The sequence below is a fragment of the Tupaia chinensis genome, unplaced genomic scaffold, assembly GCF_000334495.1.
Source record: "Tupaia chinensis unplaced genomic scaffold, TupChi_1.0 Scaffold000067_1, whole genome shotgun sequence".
Lineage (NCBI taxonomy): Eukaryota > Metazoa > Chordata > Mammalia > Scandentia > Tupaiidae > Tupaia > Tupaia belangeri.
Window position 1 is genome coordinate 1658209 of NW_006159526.1, and position 14759 is coordinate 1672967.

The window sequence follows — 14759 nt, forward strand, 5'->3', positions numbered from 1 at the left end:
AAAAAAAATAAAAAAAAAGAGGAAGAGGAAAAAAAACATATATGTGCATAAGCAAGAAAGTAGAAGTGGAATATTATTGATGATAACATGCTTGATTGGGTCACTGTGCAGTTTATTCTAGATGGGAGATTACATTTAGTACGCTGTGATGATGCTCAGGGAATGAATGTTAGGGAAAAAAAAAAACGAAAACAAAAAACAAACAAAAAAAAACGGTTAAACTATTCGTACCATTTAAAAAAAAAAATTGGATATTTGATGGCTGCAGTGAGCGGTATGGGCCCAGTTGGGTTCTACTTTATAGTATGCTCTTTTTACCCAATGGGGTTTAGGCCTAAAGTCAGACTTGAGTTCATGTAGAGGCATGTGTCAGCTGTGATAACTATTGGAGAGACTTAGACTAATTAAGATCACTGACAGATCATTTGGGGAGGGGTGAGGCACGGAGGGCAATCGGGGATGACAGGGACAATGTGGGAGGAGGATGGGTCATAACAGAGGGAGGGGGATGGGGAATCTAGGATGGTAAAACAAAAGGCAAGGTATGCAGGACACAAGAATTGGGAAATTATTTGCTGAGAACATATATGTTGACGTGCTTGATTGAGCCAACGCACAGTATATATTGGATGGAAAATTCATTTGTGTGTTGCGATGGGAAAAAAAAAATTATAATAAAAAATAAACTATGAAAAAAAAATGAGAGAAGAGGATAGAGAAAGATAGCAAGTGAACAATAGAGGGGATGTTAGTGAGAAACAGATGGGGTTTATTATCTGTTGAAGATGACGTGTATAGTATGCTACACTGGAGTGGTCTGGGAAGTATTTCATGATGGGTGAAGTCTTTTAACAAGCAAAAAAAAAAGAGAAGAGGATAGAGAAAGATAGCAAGTGAACAATAGAGGGGATGTTAGTGAGAAACAGATATGGTTTATTATCTGTTGAAGATGACGTGTATAGTATTCTCAACTGGACTGGTCTGGGAAGTATTTCATGATGGGTGAAGTCTTTTAACAAGCAAAATGAGAAATAGTGATTGACTGTTTTAAAAAATTATAATAATAATAATTATTGGGAAATGCATGGAAAAGACTTTGAATGATAAAGCGGGGAGATCGATGCCTCTGTATTGACTGACATGCATGGCATTCCCTTTTGAAAAAGCAATGGAAGTCAATGTAAAGTTATATGTAATCCAATGTAATATAAAGAAGATTATGATAATAAAAAAAAAAAAAAAAAAATCCCCTGGGGGGTGATTTCTCAGTTTCTATCTCTCTGTCTCTCTCTGTCTGTCTGGTGAGCGCATGCGCCCTATAGCAAAAAAAAAAAAAAAAGTCTTCACAATTTTCAACACATTTTGAAATGTTTTTATTAATCGAACATGTTTATCCTAATATGGTTGATTTAATAAAACAATTAATATTTATATGTTGTGGGTAATGTTTTACATAGTAGATATCTAACAAAAAAAACAAATTCATGACTAACTTTTTCTGTTTTTAGTTTTAGTGCAAAAAGAAGATCTTTGATCTCAAAGTAACTCTTGGATGTTTACAGAGGGCCCCTAAAACATCCAGGAAAAAAAAAAAACAGTTAAACTGGTCAGGCTTATTCTTTATATGTCAAATAAAAATAAAGAAAATTGTCAAATTAAATAATTCTAATTTTCTTGACATTATATTTGAGTTATATATAAAAATATGTTATGTACTTGTATGCCCATATATATATTGTGCTCCAAAATAATTTGAAATTCCCAAAATTTATGATAAAATATTTATCAGTCATGTGACAGGTTATTATGTTAGATAGGTATATATAGCCAAATTTGTCAGATATAAATTTTTTTTTTGGAGAGGTTTTTGCTATAGGGCGTGTACGCTCGCCAGACAGACAGAGACAGAGAGACAGAAAGCAAGAAATCACCCCCCAGGGGGGATGGTCACGCCGCAATCCCTTCTCCTCCATTCTCCTCTCGGGATCTTGGGCACACATGCACATGTGCCTGGTGTGTTTTAAGCCACCGAGTCCGGGACGCGAACCGCAGTCGACTACATGGGAGTCCAGCAACATAGCCATTACACCAACTGCTGGTCCCTCAGTTATAAATCTTTGTCAAAACATTAACTATGTCTAGAATCCTAATGTCATGTCCTTAAAAAATTTCACAAAAAGGGGACCAACAGTTGGCTTAATGGCTATGTTGCTGGACTCTCCCATGTAGTCGACCATGGTTCAAGTCCTGGACCCGGTGGCTTAAACTCAAGCTGGGCACGTGTGTGCATGCTCAAGATCTCGAGAGGAGAATGGAGAAGGGATTGCAGCGTGGCCATCCCCCCTGGGGGTGATTTCTCTCTTTCTGTCTCTCTGTCTTTCTCTGTCTTCCTGGAGAGCACATGCGCCCTATAGCAAAAATTTCTCAAAAAAAAATTTCACAAAAATTTTTTTCTTAAATGTACTCTTACAAATACCAGTTTCTAAAAATCTAATCATTTAACTAAATAAAATGTTCATTTTCTGTATAAACTAGTTTTCTAAACTATTAAGCCAAAATTAACCAAAAAAAGTAAATATTTGACAAAATTACATGTTAAGTAGCCAATACAATACACCTGAGTTAAAAAAACTTATATAAAAAATATAAATCCAATGTTAAACATAGACTCATAAAAACATTGCCGCCTGGTTCTCTCTGAGTCCTCCTTATAATTCTTGTTATTAAGTTAATATACTTCAGTTATTCCTGTTGTTAGTCTTTAAATTTTATAAAATTAAGAGGGCCTGTTAATAAGATTATTCAACTTTACATTTAAAAAGTTGTTAATACAATTTTGTTACTATTGTTGTTTGTTTGTACATGTTCATAAACTACCAGTATATATAGATATATATAATTCTATTTTTACAAACTTAATAACTCCTCCAAAAAATATCAAACTTCCTAAGGTGAGATAAAAAAAATAAACATAGACAATTAATAATAAATAAATAAGTAAATGTATGTTAAATACAACAACTCTTTATAAAAAAAATTCAGGGACCAGCAGATGGCATAATGGTGACGTCACTGGACTCCTACAAGGCCGACTGCAATTCGAGTTCTGGACCTGGTAGCTTCAAATACATGTGCGTGCATACCCAAAATCCCAAGGGGAGAATGGAGGAGAAGGGAGAGCAGTGTGGCCATCCCCTCCTGGTGGGCCAGGTCATGTATAACATGCCTCTGTTTTTCTTTGCTAGAGGGTCCATGTGCTCACCAGAGAGAGACAGTGAAGGAGAAGAGGAAGCCCCCACTGTTGCGCATGGTGACTGCAGTCCCTTCTCCACTCTCCTCGTGGGATTGCAGCACACATGCACGCATATATTCTCAAGCCACTGAGGCTTGAACCGCACAGTTGACCATGTAAGATCTGGCTGCCTCACCTGCCAGGCTATGGAGCTGTCTCAGAATAATCTCTTTCAAAAAAAAAAAGCACATTCTGAGGGACCAGCAGATGGCATGATGGTTATGTCACTGGACTTCCACGTAGTTGACCACAGTTTGAGTCCTGGATCCTGTTGCTGAAAATTCATGCCGGGTGCGTGTGCATGCGTGCCCAAGATGGTGAGAAAAGAATAGAGAAGGGTTTGCCGCGTGGCCAATTTCTCACGTTCTGTCTCTATCTCTGGCGAGTGCATGTGCCTTACAGGAAAGAAATCTCTTAAAAAAAAAAAGAGACAAAACAGACATCTAAATGTAAAAGCTGAAGACATGAAGTATCTAGAAGAAAACACGAGACAGTGTAGGCAAAGTAACAACCCCTCAAAGATGTACACGTCCTAATCCTGGACCTATAAATGTGCCAAAAGGGACACTGCGGATGTGATGAAGCTGAAGGGCTAGACGGGACAGTACCCCGGGTTCCCATGTGAGCTCAATGTCATTACAAGTGTCTTTATACAGAAGAACAAAGTCGGCATTAGAGAAGTGAGATGGAAACAGATGTGGAGCCACATGAGTGTTGGCTTTGAAGATGGGAGGGGACACAAGCCAAGAAACACAGGTGGCCCCAACAAGCTAGGACAGGCAGCAAAACAAATTCTCCCGAGACCCTCCAGAAGGAAGGCAGCCCTGACAACACCGTGATTTTAGCTTAGAGAGATTTTAGCCTGAGTTCTAGAACAGTAGACAGTGAAGTTGTGTTGTTGTAAGCCACTGAATGTGTCATTTATTACAGCAGCCCCAGGAAACTAACACAGAGACTTTGAAAAATTCGGACACGAAAAGCATTTAGCGTTAAAAAACCATGGGTCTGGTCATGGTAGGACAGCAGTTGACAGTGCTCGTGAGGCTGGAAGCCACATGGAAGACTGGGGGGGTTGGTTCCTGGACCGACAGGCCAGGCACACACATGCCTGTGATCCTGGCTGGCTGGGAGAGGCTGGGAGGAAGGGCAGATGGCTGCCTAAGATCCCGCTGAGGGTGCCTGTCTTCCCCCGCCTCCATCCTGAAAAAGTAAAGGAGGGGCTAGATGGTAAGGGAGGGTCCACATTCACACCCAGAGCCCTCCTGAGTGCATCAAGACCCTGCTGGCAGTGCCTGTCTCTCCCTCTCTGTCAAATACCATGGAACTAAAGACAGTCTTTCTTGTCAACATTTGTCACAAGTAAATCAACAGAGGCAATCCCAAGCAATGCCCAATCTAAGCTAGCAGGCCATCCGGGAGAGCCTCTGAGGCCTGAGAAAAGCAGTCTTGCTGTCAAGTTGTGACCATCAAGCCAGCAAGAGTCTGTCTAGTTGTTGATGCAACTGTGACATAAATTTGGTGTCTTCCACGAAGGTCAGAGTTCACCACTCTGGGTCTGTTCTTTGTCTCCTCTGTCCACTGGGTGGTCTTCGAGGGTGACTGACCTCTGCCCCCACATGGCACCCCAGGGGCCATGGGTGAAGTGTGACAGGGGTGCACAGGGCAGAAGCCAGCATGAGGCCCACCCGCGGCCCTTCTTACCTCGTAGTCCTGCTCTCCGGCCCCTGCGGCTGAGCTGCCCACAAGCACCTCCACGAAGGCAGAGCCGTCGTTCCCGATGTCCACACTGTGTATCTGCTCCTCCTTCTCCAGCTGTGGGTCGAGAGAAAGGCCACTGTAAGTGACTGTTCTGCCTCTGGCCTCTCCGGGGGATCTGAGAATGGCCTCTACCTGAGCCACCATGTCCCCTAGAATGCCAACTGTGACAGTGGGAACCAAGGATGCCACTGTGCCAGGTGCCGCTGTGCCACTACACAGAGCGCAGGGCATGGCACAGAGCAGGAGGTCACAAGTACCCCCCACACACGCATTGCTTCCCGACCTCTGCAGACGCTACCAGACCGGCTTACACCCCGCAGTGTGGAGCTCTCCTTGGGAGCACTTGCCAGAGTTGTGACTATTCAAGTCACCATGCAGACACCCCTGCCCAGGAGCACATGGAGCACAGGTCACCCACCCTGCCTGCAACCCCATGGGGCATAGGTCACCCCAGCCTGCAACTGCACAGGACCCCACGGGACACAAGTCACCCCTGCCCACGACCGCAAAGGACTCCATGGGGACACAGGTCACCTCTGCCCACAACTGTGCAGGACCACACAGGGCACAGGTCACCCCTGCCCACGACTGTGCAGGACCACACAGGGCACAAGTCACCCCTGCCCCCGACCGTGCAGCACGACCACACAGGGCACAAGTCACCCCTGCCCACGACTGTGCAGGACCACACAGGGCACAGGTCACCCCTGCCCCCCAACCCATGGCACACAGGTCACCCCTGCCTGTGACCACATAGGATCCCGGTTCAACCCTGCCCACACCCCTGACCACATGAAGCACGGTCCACCCCTGCCCACAACTGCATGGGACCCCATAGGACAAGGTCACCCCTGCCTGTGACTGCACAGGGCCCCATGGAACATAGGTCAACCCTGCCTGTGAACGCACAGAACTCATGGGCACCGGCCACCCCTGTCTGTGAATAAACGGGACTCCATGGGGCACAGGTCATTCTTGCCTAGTACCTCATGGGACTCCATGGGGCTCAGGTCACCCTGCCTGTGACCGCCCAGGACTCCCTGCAAGCTCCATGGCACCGGCTTTGCTCACCACAGATGCCTTGGACTGAATCCCGGCTCTGCTGCACACCAGCTGTGGCCTTGCTGGCTAATCCTGGGAGCCCCTGCTCCTCCTCTGTGAAACAGGGCCGACCTGGGTATCCAGAATCGTGCAGGCCTGTGATCCTGGCTGGCTGGGAGAGGCTGGGAGGAAGGGCAGATGGCTGCCTAAGATCCCGCTGAGGGTGCCTGTCTTCCCCCGCCTCCATCCTGAAAAAGTAAAGGAGGGGCTAGATGGTAAGGGAGGGTCCACATTCACACCCAGAGCCCTCCTGAGTGCATCAAGACCCTGCTGGCAGTGCCTGTCTCTCCCTCTCTGTCAAATACCATGGAACTAAAGACAGTCTTTCTTGTCAACATTTGTCACAAGTAAATCAACAGAGGCAATCCCAAGCAATGCCCAATCTAAGCTAGCAGGCCATCCGGGAGAGCCTCTGAGGCCTGAGAAAAGCAGTCTTGCTGTCAAGTTGTGACCATCAAGCCAGCAAGAGTCTGTCTAGTTGTTGATGCAACTGTGACATAAATTTGGTGTCTTCCACGAAGGTCAGAGTTCACCACTCTGGGTCTGTTCTTTGTCTCCTCTGTCCACTGGGTGGTCTTCGAGGGTGACTGACCTCTGCCCCCACATGGCACCCCAGGGGCCATGGGTGAAGTGTGACAGGGGTGCACAGGGCAGAAGCCAGCATGAGGCCCACCCGCGGCCCTTCTTACCTCGTAGTCCTGCTCTCCGGCCCCTGCGGCTGAGCTGCCCACAAGCACCTCCACGAAGGCAGAGCCGTCGTTCCCGATGTCCACACTGTGTATCTGCTCCTCCTTCTCCAGCTGTGGGTCGAGAGAAAGGCCACTGTAAGTGACTGTTCTGCCTCTGGCCTCTCCGGGGGATCTGAGAATGGCCTCTACCTGAGCCACCATGTCCCCTAGAATGCCAACTGTGACAGTGGGAACCAAGGATGCCACTGTGCCAGGTGCCGCTGTGCCACTACACAGAGCGCAGGGCATGGCACAGAGCAGGAGGTCACAAGTACCCCCCACACACGCATTGCTTCCCGACCTCTGCAGACGCTACCAGACCGGCTTACACCCCGCAGTGTGGAGCTCTCCTTGGGAGCACTTGCCAGAGTTGTGACTATTCAAGTCACCATGCAGACACCCCTGCCCAGGAGCACATGGAGCACAGGTCACCCACCCTGCCTGCAACCCCATGGGGCATAGGTCACCCCAGCCTGCAACTGCACAGGACCCCACGGGACACAAGTCACCCCTGCCCACGACCGCAAAGGACTCCATGGGGACACAGGTCACCTCTGCCCACAACTGTGCAGGACCACACAGGGCACAAGTCACCCCTGCCCACGACTGTGCAGGACCACACAGGGCACAGGTCACCCCTGCCCCCCAACCCATGGCACACAGGTCACCCCTGCCTGTGACCACATAGGATCCCGGTTCAACCCTGCCCACACCCCTGACCACATGAAGCACGGTCCACCCCTGCCCACAACTGCATGGGACCCCATAGGACAAGGTCACCCCTGCCTGTGACTGCACAGGGCCCCATGGAACATAGGTCAACCCTGCCTGTGAACGCACAGAACTCATGGGCACCGGCCACCCCTGTCTGTGAATAAACGGGACTCCATGGGGCACAGGTCATTCTTGCCTAGTACCTCATGGGACTCCATGGGGCTCAGGTCACCCTGCCTGTGACCGCCCAGGACTCCCTGAAAGCTCCATGGCACCGGCTTTGCTCACCACAGATGCCTGGGACTGAATCCCGGCTCTGCTGCACACCAGCTGTGGCCTTGCTGGCTAATCCTGGGAGCCCCTGCTCCTCCTCTGTGAAACAGGGCCGACCTGGGTATCCAGAATCGTGCACAAGGCACAGCACGCAGGAGGCACATAACCGTTCCCAGCCAGGAGGCGCTATCCCTCGGTGGTCTACGGTACTGGTTGAAAGGACGGAACTATGTGGAGGAGCAACTCCCCAGAGGAGCTGCCTGCCTGACAGCTGACGCTGCTGACAGCTGTGTGGGCGTGGGAGGCAGTTACAGATGGCTGCACAAGCCTCCTGCCTTCCAGCTTGGAGCCCTGAGGTTAGGATCCCACAATGGCGAGTTACCACAATGTCCAGATGCATGTAGTCGACCACCCTACATGCCCTTCTGCACCCTGGGGTATCAGTGCTTCTGTCTGCTTTATCACCTCTCGGGAGGGGTCACCGAGATATCGCCTGCATGATGCCACAAACGGGAACGTCACTACCTGGAAGAAAGGAGCCTGGACTTGGGGTAGACAGGCCTGGGTTCAAATCCAGTCCTATGACTTCCAAGCTGTGCAGCTCTGAGGAAGAGAAGAGCAGCAGTTTCCTCATGTGCGAAAGAGGAGGGTGGTCGTAATAACCCTCCTTCTGGGGGCCAGCAGGTGGCGTGGTGGTTAAGGGTGCTGGACTCCCACATGGCCAACCACAGTTCCAGTCCTGGACCTGGCGCCTTGCTTGCTCACTTTCTCTCTCTATATATATCCCTCTCTGGTCAAATTAAAATAAATAAGTAAAGTTAAATAAAATAATTCTTTAAAAAAAATGCCCTCCTTCTGAAGGGAGCAGAGATGACATACAGACTAATGACTACAGCAAAATACATGTGTCTCCTCTCCTCGCAGCGGCTATGCAAGACAGGGGCTTTCATTATCTCCATTTCACACATGAGCAGACGGAGGCAGGAAGCAGCTGTGTAACTTCCTAGCTGGTGAGCGGCAAAGCTGACAGGAAGCCGGGCAAGCTGGCTGCAGAGTGTCTGAGTGCCCAACACTGACGCCTGCAGAAGGAGCCGTGTGGGGGCAGGGCCCTACTGCCGCCTCCACCCCAGTCCCAGCTCTGGGCCCTGGGATGCTGTGGTGCTGCCTAGGCATAAGAAGTCCCTGTCTGAGCCCAAGTTGGAGGTCCAAGAGGTAGAGTCCTAAACTGCAGTGCTAGAAGATATGTGGCCAACACGGGTTCGGGTCCCAAGCCTGCCTGACGGGAAACACACAGACATGTCTGTGCCAAGATCCTGATAGCTGAGTCTGGGGTAAGAGGGCTGCATTACGACAAGACGCTATTAAGGGTGCTCCTCTCTCTTTCTATCCCTCATACATGTACACGTCACTCTCTATCATAAGTTGAAAAAAAAAAAAACTCATAGGACCAGCAGATGGCATAAAGCTTGTTGCTGGACTCCCATGCAGTCGACTGCAATCTGAGTCCCAGACCCAGCTGCCTAAAAGTCACGTGGGGCACGTGTGCACGTGTGCCCAAAATCCCAAGAGGAGAATGAAGAAGGGACTTTCTCATGGTCATCCCCCCCCAGGGAGGGGGGCGGTGATTTCACGCTTTCTGTCTCTGTCTCTCTCTCTCTGGTAAGCGCACACACCCTATAGCCAAAAATCTCTCTCTTTTTTTTTTGGAGAGGTTTTTTTCTGCTATAGAGCGTGTGCACTCGCCAGACAGACAGGCAGAGACAGAAAGCAAGAAATCACACCCCAGGGGGGATGGCCACGCCGCAATCCCTTCTCCATGGGCATGCACACACACGTACCCACTGTGAGTTTAAGCCACTGGGTCCAGGATACAAACCGCGGTTGACTACATGGGAGTTCAGCGACATAGCCATTACGCTAACTGCTGGTCCCGCAAAAATCTCTCTTAAAAAAAAAAAAAAAAAAAAACCTTATAATAAAAATATGCCCTTGGGCTGGCAGGTGGTGTGGAGGTTAAGGCACTGGCACTGGCACATGGCCAACTGTGCGGTTCAAGTCCCAGACCCAGCAGCTTGAAAATCACACCAGGCACATGTGAGTGCATGCCCAAAGTCCCAAGACAAGAATGGAGGAAAAGGGACTATGGTGTGGCCATTCCCCAGGGGAGATTTCTCACAATCATTCTCTCTCATTCACTGTCTCTCGGGCAAGCGCACCATTTCTATGACCAAAAAAAAAAAAAAGTCCCACTCTAACTCCTCACCCTCCTGCCATACTTGATCACTCTCCTCCAGCCACACTGTCTTCCTTCTGTCCCAGGAACAGGCTGGCTCCTTCTCACACCAGGGCCTTTGCACCTGCCAGTCCTCCTGCCTGGACCACTCTTCCCCCAACCCCTTCTACCATTCAGGTCTCTGCTCGGATGTCACCTCTTCTGATCAGAATAGGCCCTCTCTTCCTCACCTCCTACCAGGAACTTGTCTCTCCCCTGAGACAGGGTCTCTAAGTTGTCCCAGCTGGCCTCAAATTCACAATCCTTTTGCTTTGGCCTCCCAAGTAGCTAGGATTATAGGCATATCTGTCGAGCATTTGTCTTCCCCACTGGACTTTCGAGCTCCATGAGAGCAAGGACAATGTCTGAGTTGTCCACTGTTGTGTCCCCAATGCCAAGGACAGTGTCTGGTCCTTCCCAGCTCTGCTTGCTCAATGCTGGGTGATCCTGGAGCAAATGGCCTCATTTCACTCCTCTGCCTGTTTCTAGATCTGTGAAATGGGGACAGTAGCAGCTCCCACCCCTGAGGCTCTGAAGATTCAAATGAGGAATACGTACAAAGCCCACGAAGCAGTGCCTGGCACGGAGAGAACACCATTAATGTCAGCTGCCAGGACTGTCACCACGGAGGCCTTCAATTCCTTCCAGATGATAGATGGGCAGACAAATGGACAGAGAGACAGACAAGAAGCCCCCACAAGCGTTTGCCAAAGGTACAAATGCTGCCAAGTAGTAATGATGGCTAGGTCCTCCCCTACAGAATGGCTTTGGAGAGTGACTTCTGCTCCTCGCCCCGGCGTCCCATCTGTCACAAGAGAACCATCATGGCTGACATTTTCAAATCCTCACTGTGTTATGTGTCAAATGCTTGGTGCATAGCTCCCTGCTGCTATTGTAATGAATTAGCACAAACTTGGTGGCTAAAAACAACACACATTTATTCTCTTACAGATCTGGAAGTCAGATGTCCAAAACTGAGTGTCATAGGATTAAAATCAAAGTGTGGGGACCAGCAGTTAGCGTAATGGCTGTGTCACTGGACTCCCATGTAGTCGACCGCGGTTCGCCTCCCGGACCCGGTGGCTTGAAACTCATGCCAGGCGCGTGTGCGTGTGTGCCCAGGATCCCGAGAGGAGAACAGAGAAGGGATTGTGGCGTGGCCATCCCCTCTGGGGGGTGATTTCTCGCTTTCTGTCTCTCTGTCTCTCTCTGTCTGTCTGGCGAGCGCACGCACCCTATAGCAAAAACCTCTCAAAAAAAAAAAATCAAAGTGTGGCCAGGGCTGGTTCCTTCTGGAGGCTCCCAAGGAGAATTTGCCTCCTCACCTTTCCCAGCTTACTGAAGCTGCCCTCCTTCTGGGCTCAAGGTCCCCTCCTCCACCTTCAAAGCCAGCAGCAGTGTCTCTCCAACCGCTGCTTCTGTCACCACAGCTCCTTCTCTGTCTCTGACCTGCCACCAGCCTCCCTCTTCCCCTTATCAGGACCCTTGTGATGACCTGGGGCCACCGGCTAACCCAGGGGGATCATCTATCTCATGATCCTTAATCTCATTGCATCCGCAAAGTCCCCATTAACATTAAGGTAACTGATCCACAGGTTCCAGGATCAGGATCATCTGTCTACTGCACTTTAAGTGGGAGGCCCTGTTACAACCCCAATTTTACAGAGAAGGACACGGAGGAGCAGACGGGTTAAATAACACCATAAAACACTGCCCAGTATCAACACCTTTCTTTTTGTTAATTGCCAGAGAGAGAAACAGAAAGCACTTCCCAAAGAGGTCTGGTCACACTGCAATCCCTTCTCCTCCATTTCTCCACCCTAACAGTTGGGGTTTAGGAAATGCATACATACAAGCCCATGTTCTTCAAGCTATTGGGGCTGGGATTTGAACCAGGTGATCAGCTATGTGAATCTGGCCACCTAAACCACTAGGCCACAGGGCTAGCCCTGCTTATAACTTAAAAACTTTTTTCCTTTATTCACAATAGAATGCATGCATGTGAAACAGAGACAGGGAGAGATAGGCACCCTCCACAGGGTCTACTCATGCTACAAACCCGGGCACTCACTTCAGGGCCTGATGTGTTTCAGGCTGACTGGGCCAGGGAGCTGAACTGTACTGCCAGCTTCTCTTGAACAGCACATTACCACTGCACCATAGAGGCGGCCCCATATGACTGCTGACCCCCAAAATTTAAATTACTAATAGCCTACTATTGACCAGAAGTCTTACAAATAACAGAAAGTCAATTAACACATATTTTGTATATGTGTTAAATAATACATTATTACAATAAAATAGAGAAAAGAAAATGTTAGCAATAAAATCACAAGGAAAAGAAAATACATTTATAGTATTCATAAAAAAAAAAATCTAGGGGCCAGGAGATAGCATGGTGGTTAAGGTGCTGGATCTGACATGGTCGACTGCACTGGACCACCTCCATTGAAGAACATGCCAGGGTTGAGACCAGCAAGTGGCACTGTGGTTAAGGCAATGGACTCCCACATGGCCGACTGTGGTTTGAGTTCCAGACCTGGTGGCTTGTTTTCTCACTTTCTCTTTCTTTCTCTCTCTGGTCAAATTAAATAATAATCACAAATAAAATTAAATAAATAAAATAATTATTTTTAAAAAAGAAAGATGCCGGGCACATGTGCAAGCCCAAAATCCCAAGAAGAGAACGGAGGAGAAGGCATTGCGGCATGGCCATCCCTCTGGGGAGTGATTTTTCACTTTCCTTTTCTCTGTCTCTCTCTGGTGAGTGTACGTGCCCTACAACTACAGGGGAGAAAAGAAAAACTGAGGCCGGCACATAGCCTAACCGTTAGGAGGAGCTGAATCCCAAATGCCTAACCGGAATTCAAAACCTGGCCTTGGCAACTTGAAAAACAAACCAGGCGGTATGGCTCTTGTGAGGAGTGACGGAGGAGCCTGCAAGACCCGCGCTGTCGCACAGGAGCGCGCGTCTGAGTCCTTCTCCCACCTGTGGACTCCCCAGGATGTCAATCTCAGGCCCTCAAGGTCATGCATGGGCCTGACAGGTGAAGAGGAAGATGAGGAAGAGGACCCACTGGACCAGCTCATCTCCCGCTCCGGCTGTGCTGCCTCCCATTTTGCAGTGCAGGAGTGCATGGCCCAGCACCAAACCTGGCGGCGGTGCCAGCCACAGGTGCAGGCCCAGGGACTGCATGAGTGAACAGCAGGCGAGACGGCGAGAGGAACTACAGAGGAAGAAAGAGCAAGCCAGTGCCCACCGCTAAGACCCCCCGAACCACCTGTCCCTAGAGGATGGTCCTACATAAACCAGCACCCAGAGCAATAGGGGGAGAAATCCTAAATGGCGGAAATGTGGACCAGGAGGTATAAAACTTGGGGGTAGCCTTTAGGGCTAAGGTTGAGAGCCAGACACCATGAGTTTGGATGTGACTGATCCCAAGAGCTGTCACATTTTCATGGTCGGATACCATACGTCCCACCTTGTTCCACCAGTATTTGCCATGTATGAGTGGAGTAAGGGATGTTCCCTTGCTGCACTTCTCGGGTCAGCATGCCAAGTACTGAGTTGATTACAGAGACATTTTTGAGAGATTTTCACTGTAGGGCGCATGCGCTCGCCAGACAGACAGAGAGAGACATAGAGACAGAAAGCGAGAAATCACCCCCCAGGGGGGATGGTCATGCCGCAATCCCTTCTCCTCCATTCTCCTCTCGGGATCTTGGGCACGCACGCACACGCGCCTGGCGTGAGTTTTAAGCCACCGGGTCCGGGAAGCGAACCGCAGTCGACTACATGGGAGTCCAGCAACATAGCCATTACGCTAACTGCTGGTTCCCGAGACATTTTCATTTTAACAGTAAATTCATGATCTAAACGTAAACTGGTTACTTAATCAAGACTTCACTTACTTAGTCATGGGTTCAACAACTGCAAGTATTTCTGAGACGTTGTGTTGGAAACGGATGTGATAAATAATATGACCTCTGCCTTCATGTTGCTTAGAATTTAGGTTGACAGATGGAAATAAAACACTTGAATGACAAAAAAAAAACAAAAACAAAAAAAACAAACAAACCAGGTATGTGTACCTGCCCCAAATCCTGAAAAAACAGAAAAATAAAAAAAGGACTGAGGTATTACCATGCACCATTGAGCACACACACCCACTGACAATTAAAAAAAAAAAAATCCACGGGACCAGCAGGTGGCGTGGTGGTTAAGGTGCTGGACACTCCCACATGGCTGACCAGGGTTCAAGTCCTGAATCTGATGGCTTGCTTTCTCCCTTCCTCTCTCTCTCACTCTCAGCCTCTGTCTCTCTCTGGTCAAATTAAAAAATAAATGAATGAATAAATTAAATAATAATTATTTTTTTAAAAATCCATGTATAAGTAGACCTGTGCAGTTCTAAACCTGTGCTGTTCAGGGTCAGCTCTAATGGAAACAACCAAATATCCATCAACTGACTAATATATAAACATTGCACGGTAGGGAACCAGCAGTTAGCGTAATGGCTATGTTGCTGAAATCCTATGTAGTCGACCACGGTTCGCGTCCCGGACCTGGTGGCTTAGAACTCACGCCGGGCACGAGTGCGCGCGTGCCCAAGATCCCAAG

The 14759-nt window shown here is 48.7% G+C and overlaps 1 protein-coding gene and 1 pseudogene across 2 annotated transcripts in view; one reads left to right on the top strand and one right to left on the bottom strand.

Annotated features, from left to right (window-relative positions):
* XRCC1 (X-ray repair cross complementing 1) overlaps positions 1-14759 on the bottom strand; it is a 39218-nt gene that overhangs the window by 16318 nt on the left and 8141 nt on the right. Inside the window, exon 3 of one of the 2 annotated variants that reach the window (XM_006142018.3) lies at positions 6841-6951. In XM_006142018.3, the coding sequence (XP_006142080.1) occupies positions 6841-6951 (111 nt within the window). Of the gene's footprint in view, positions 1-4993; positions 5138-6840; positions 6952-14759 lie in introns of those variants that run through there. The other variant, XM_027766772.1, reaches the window with a different exon arrangement.
* LOC102469486 (cytochrome c oxidase assembly factor 4 homolog, mitochondrial-like) lies at positions 13144-13516 on the top strand (annotated as a pseudogene).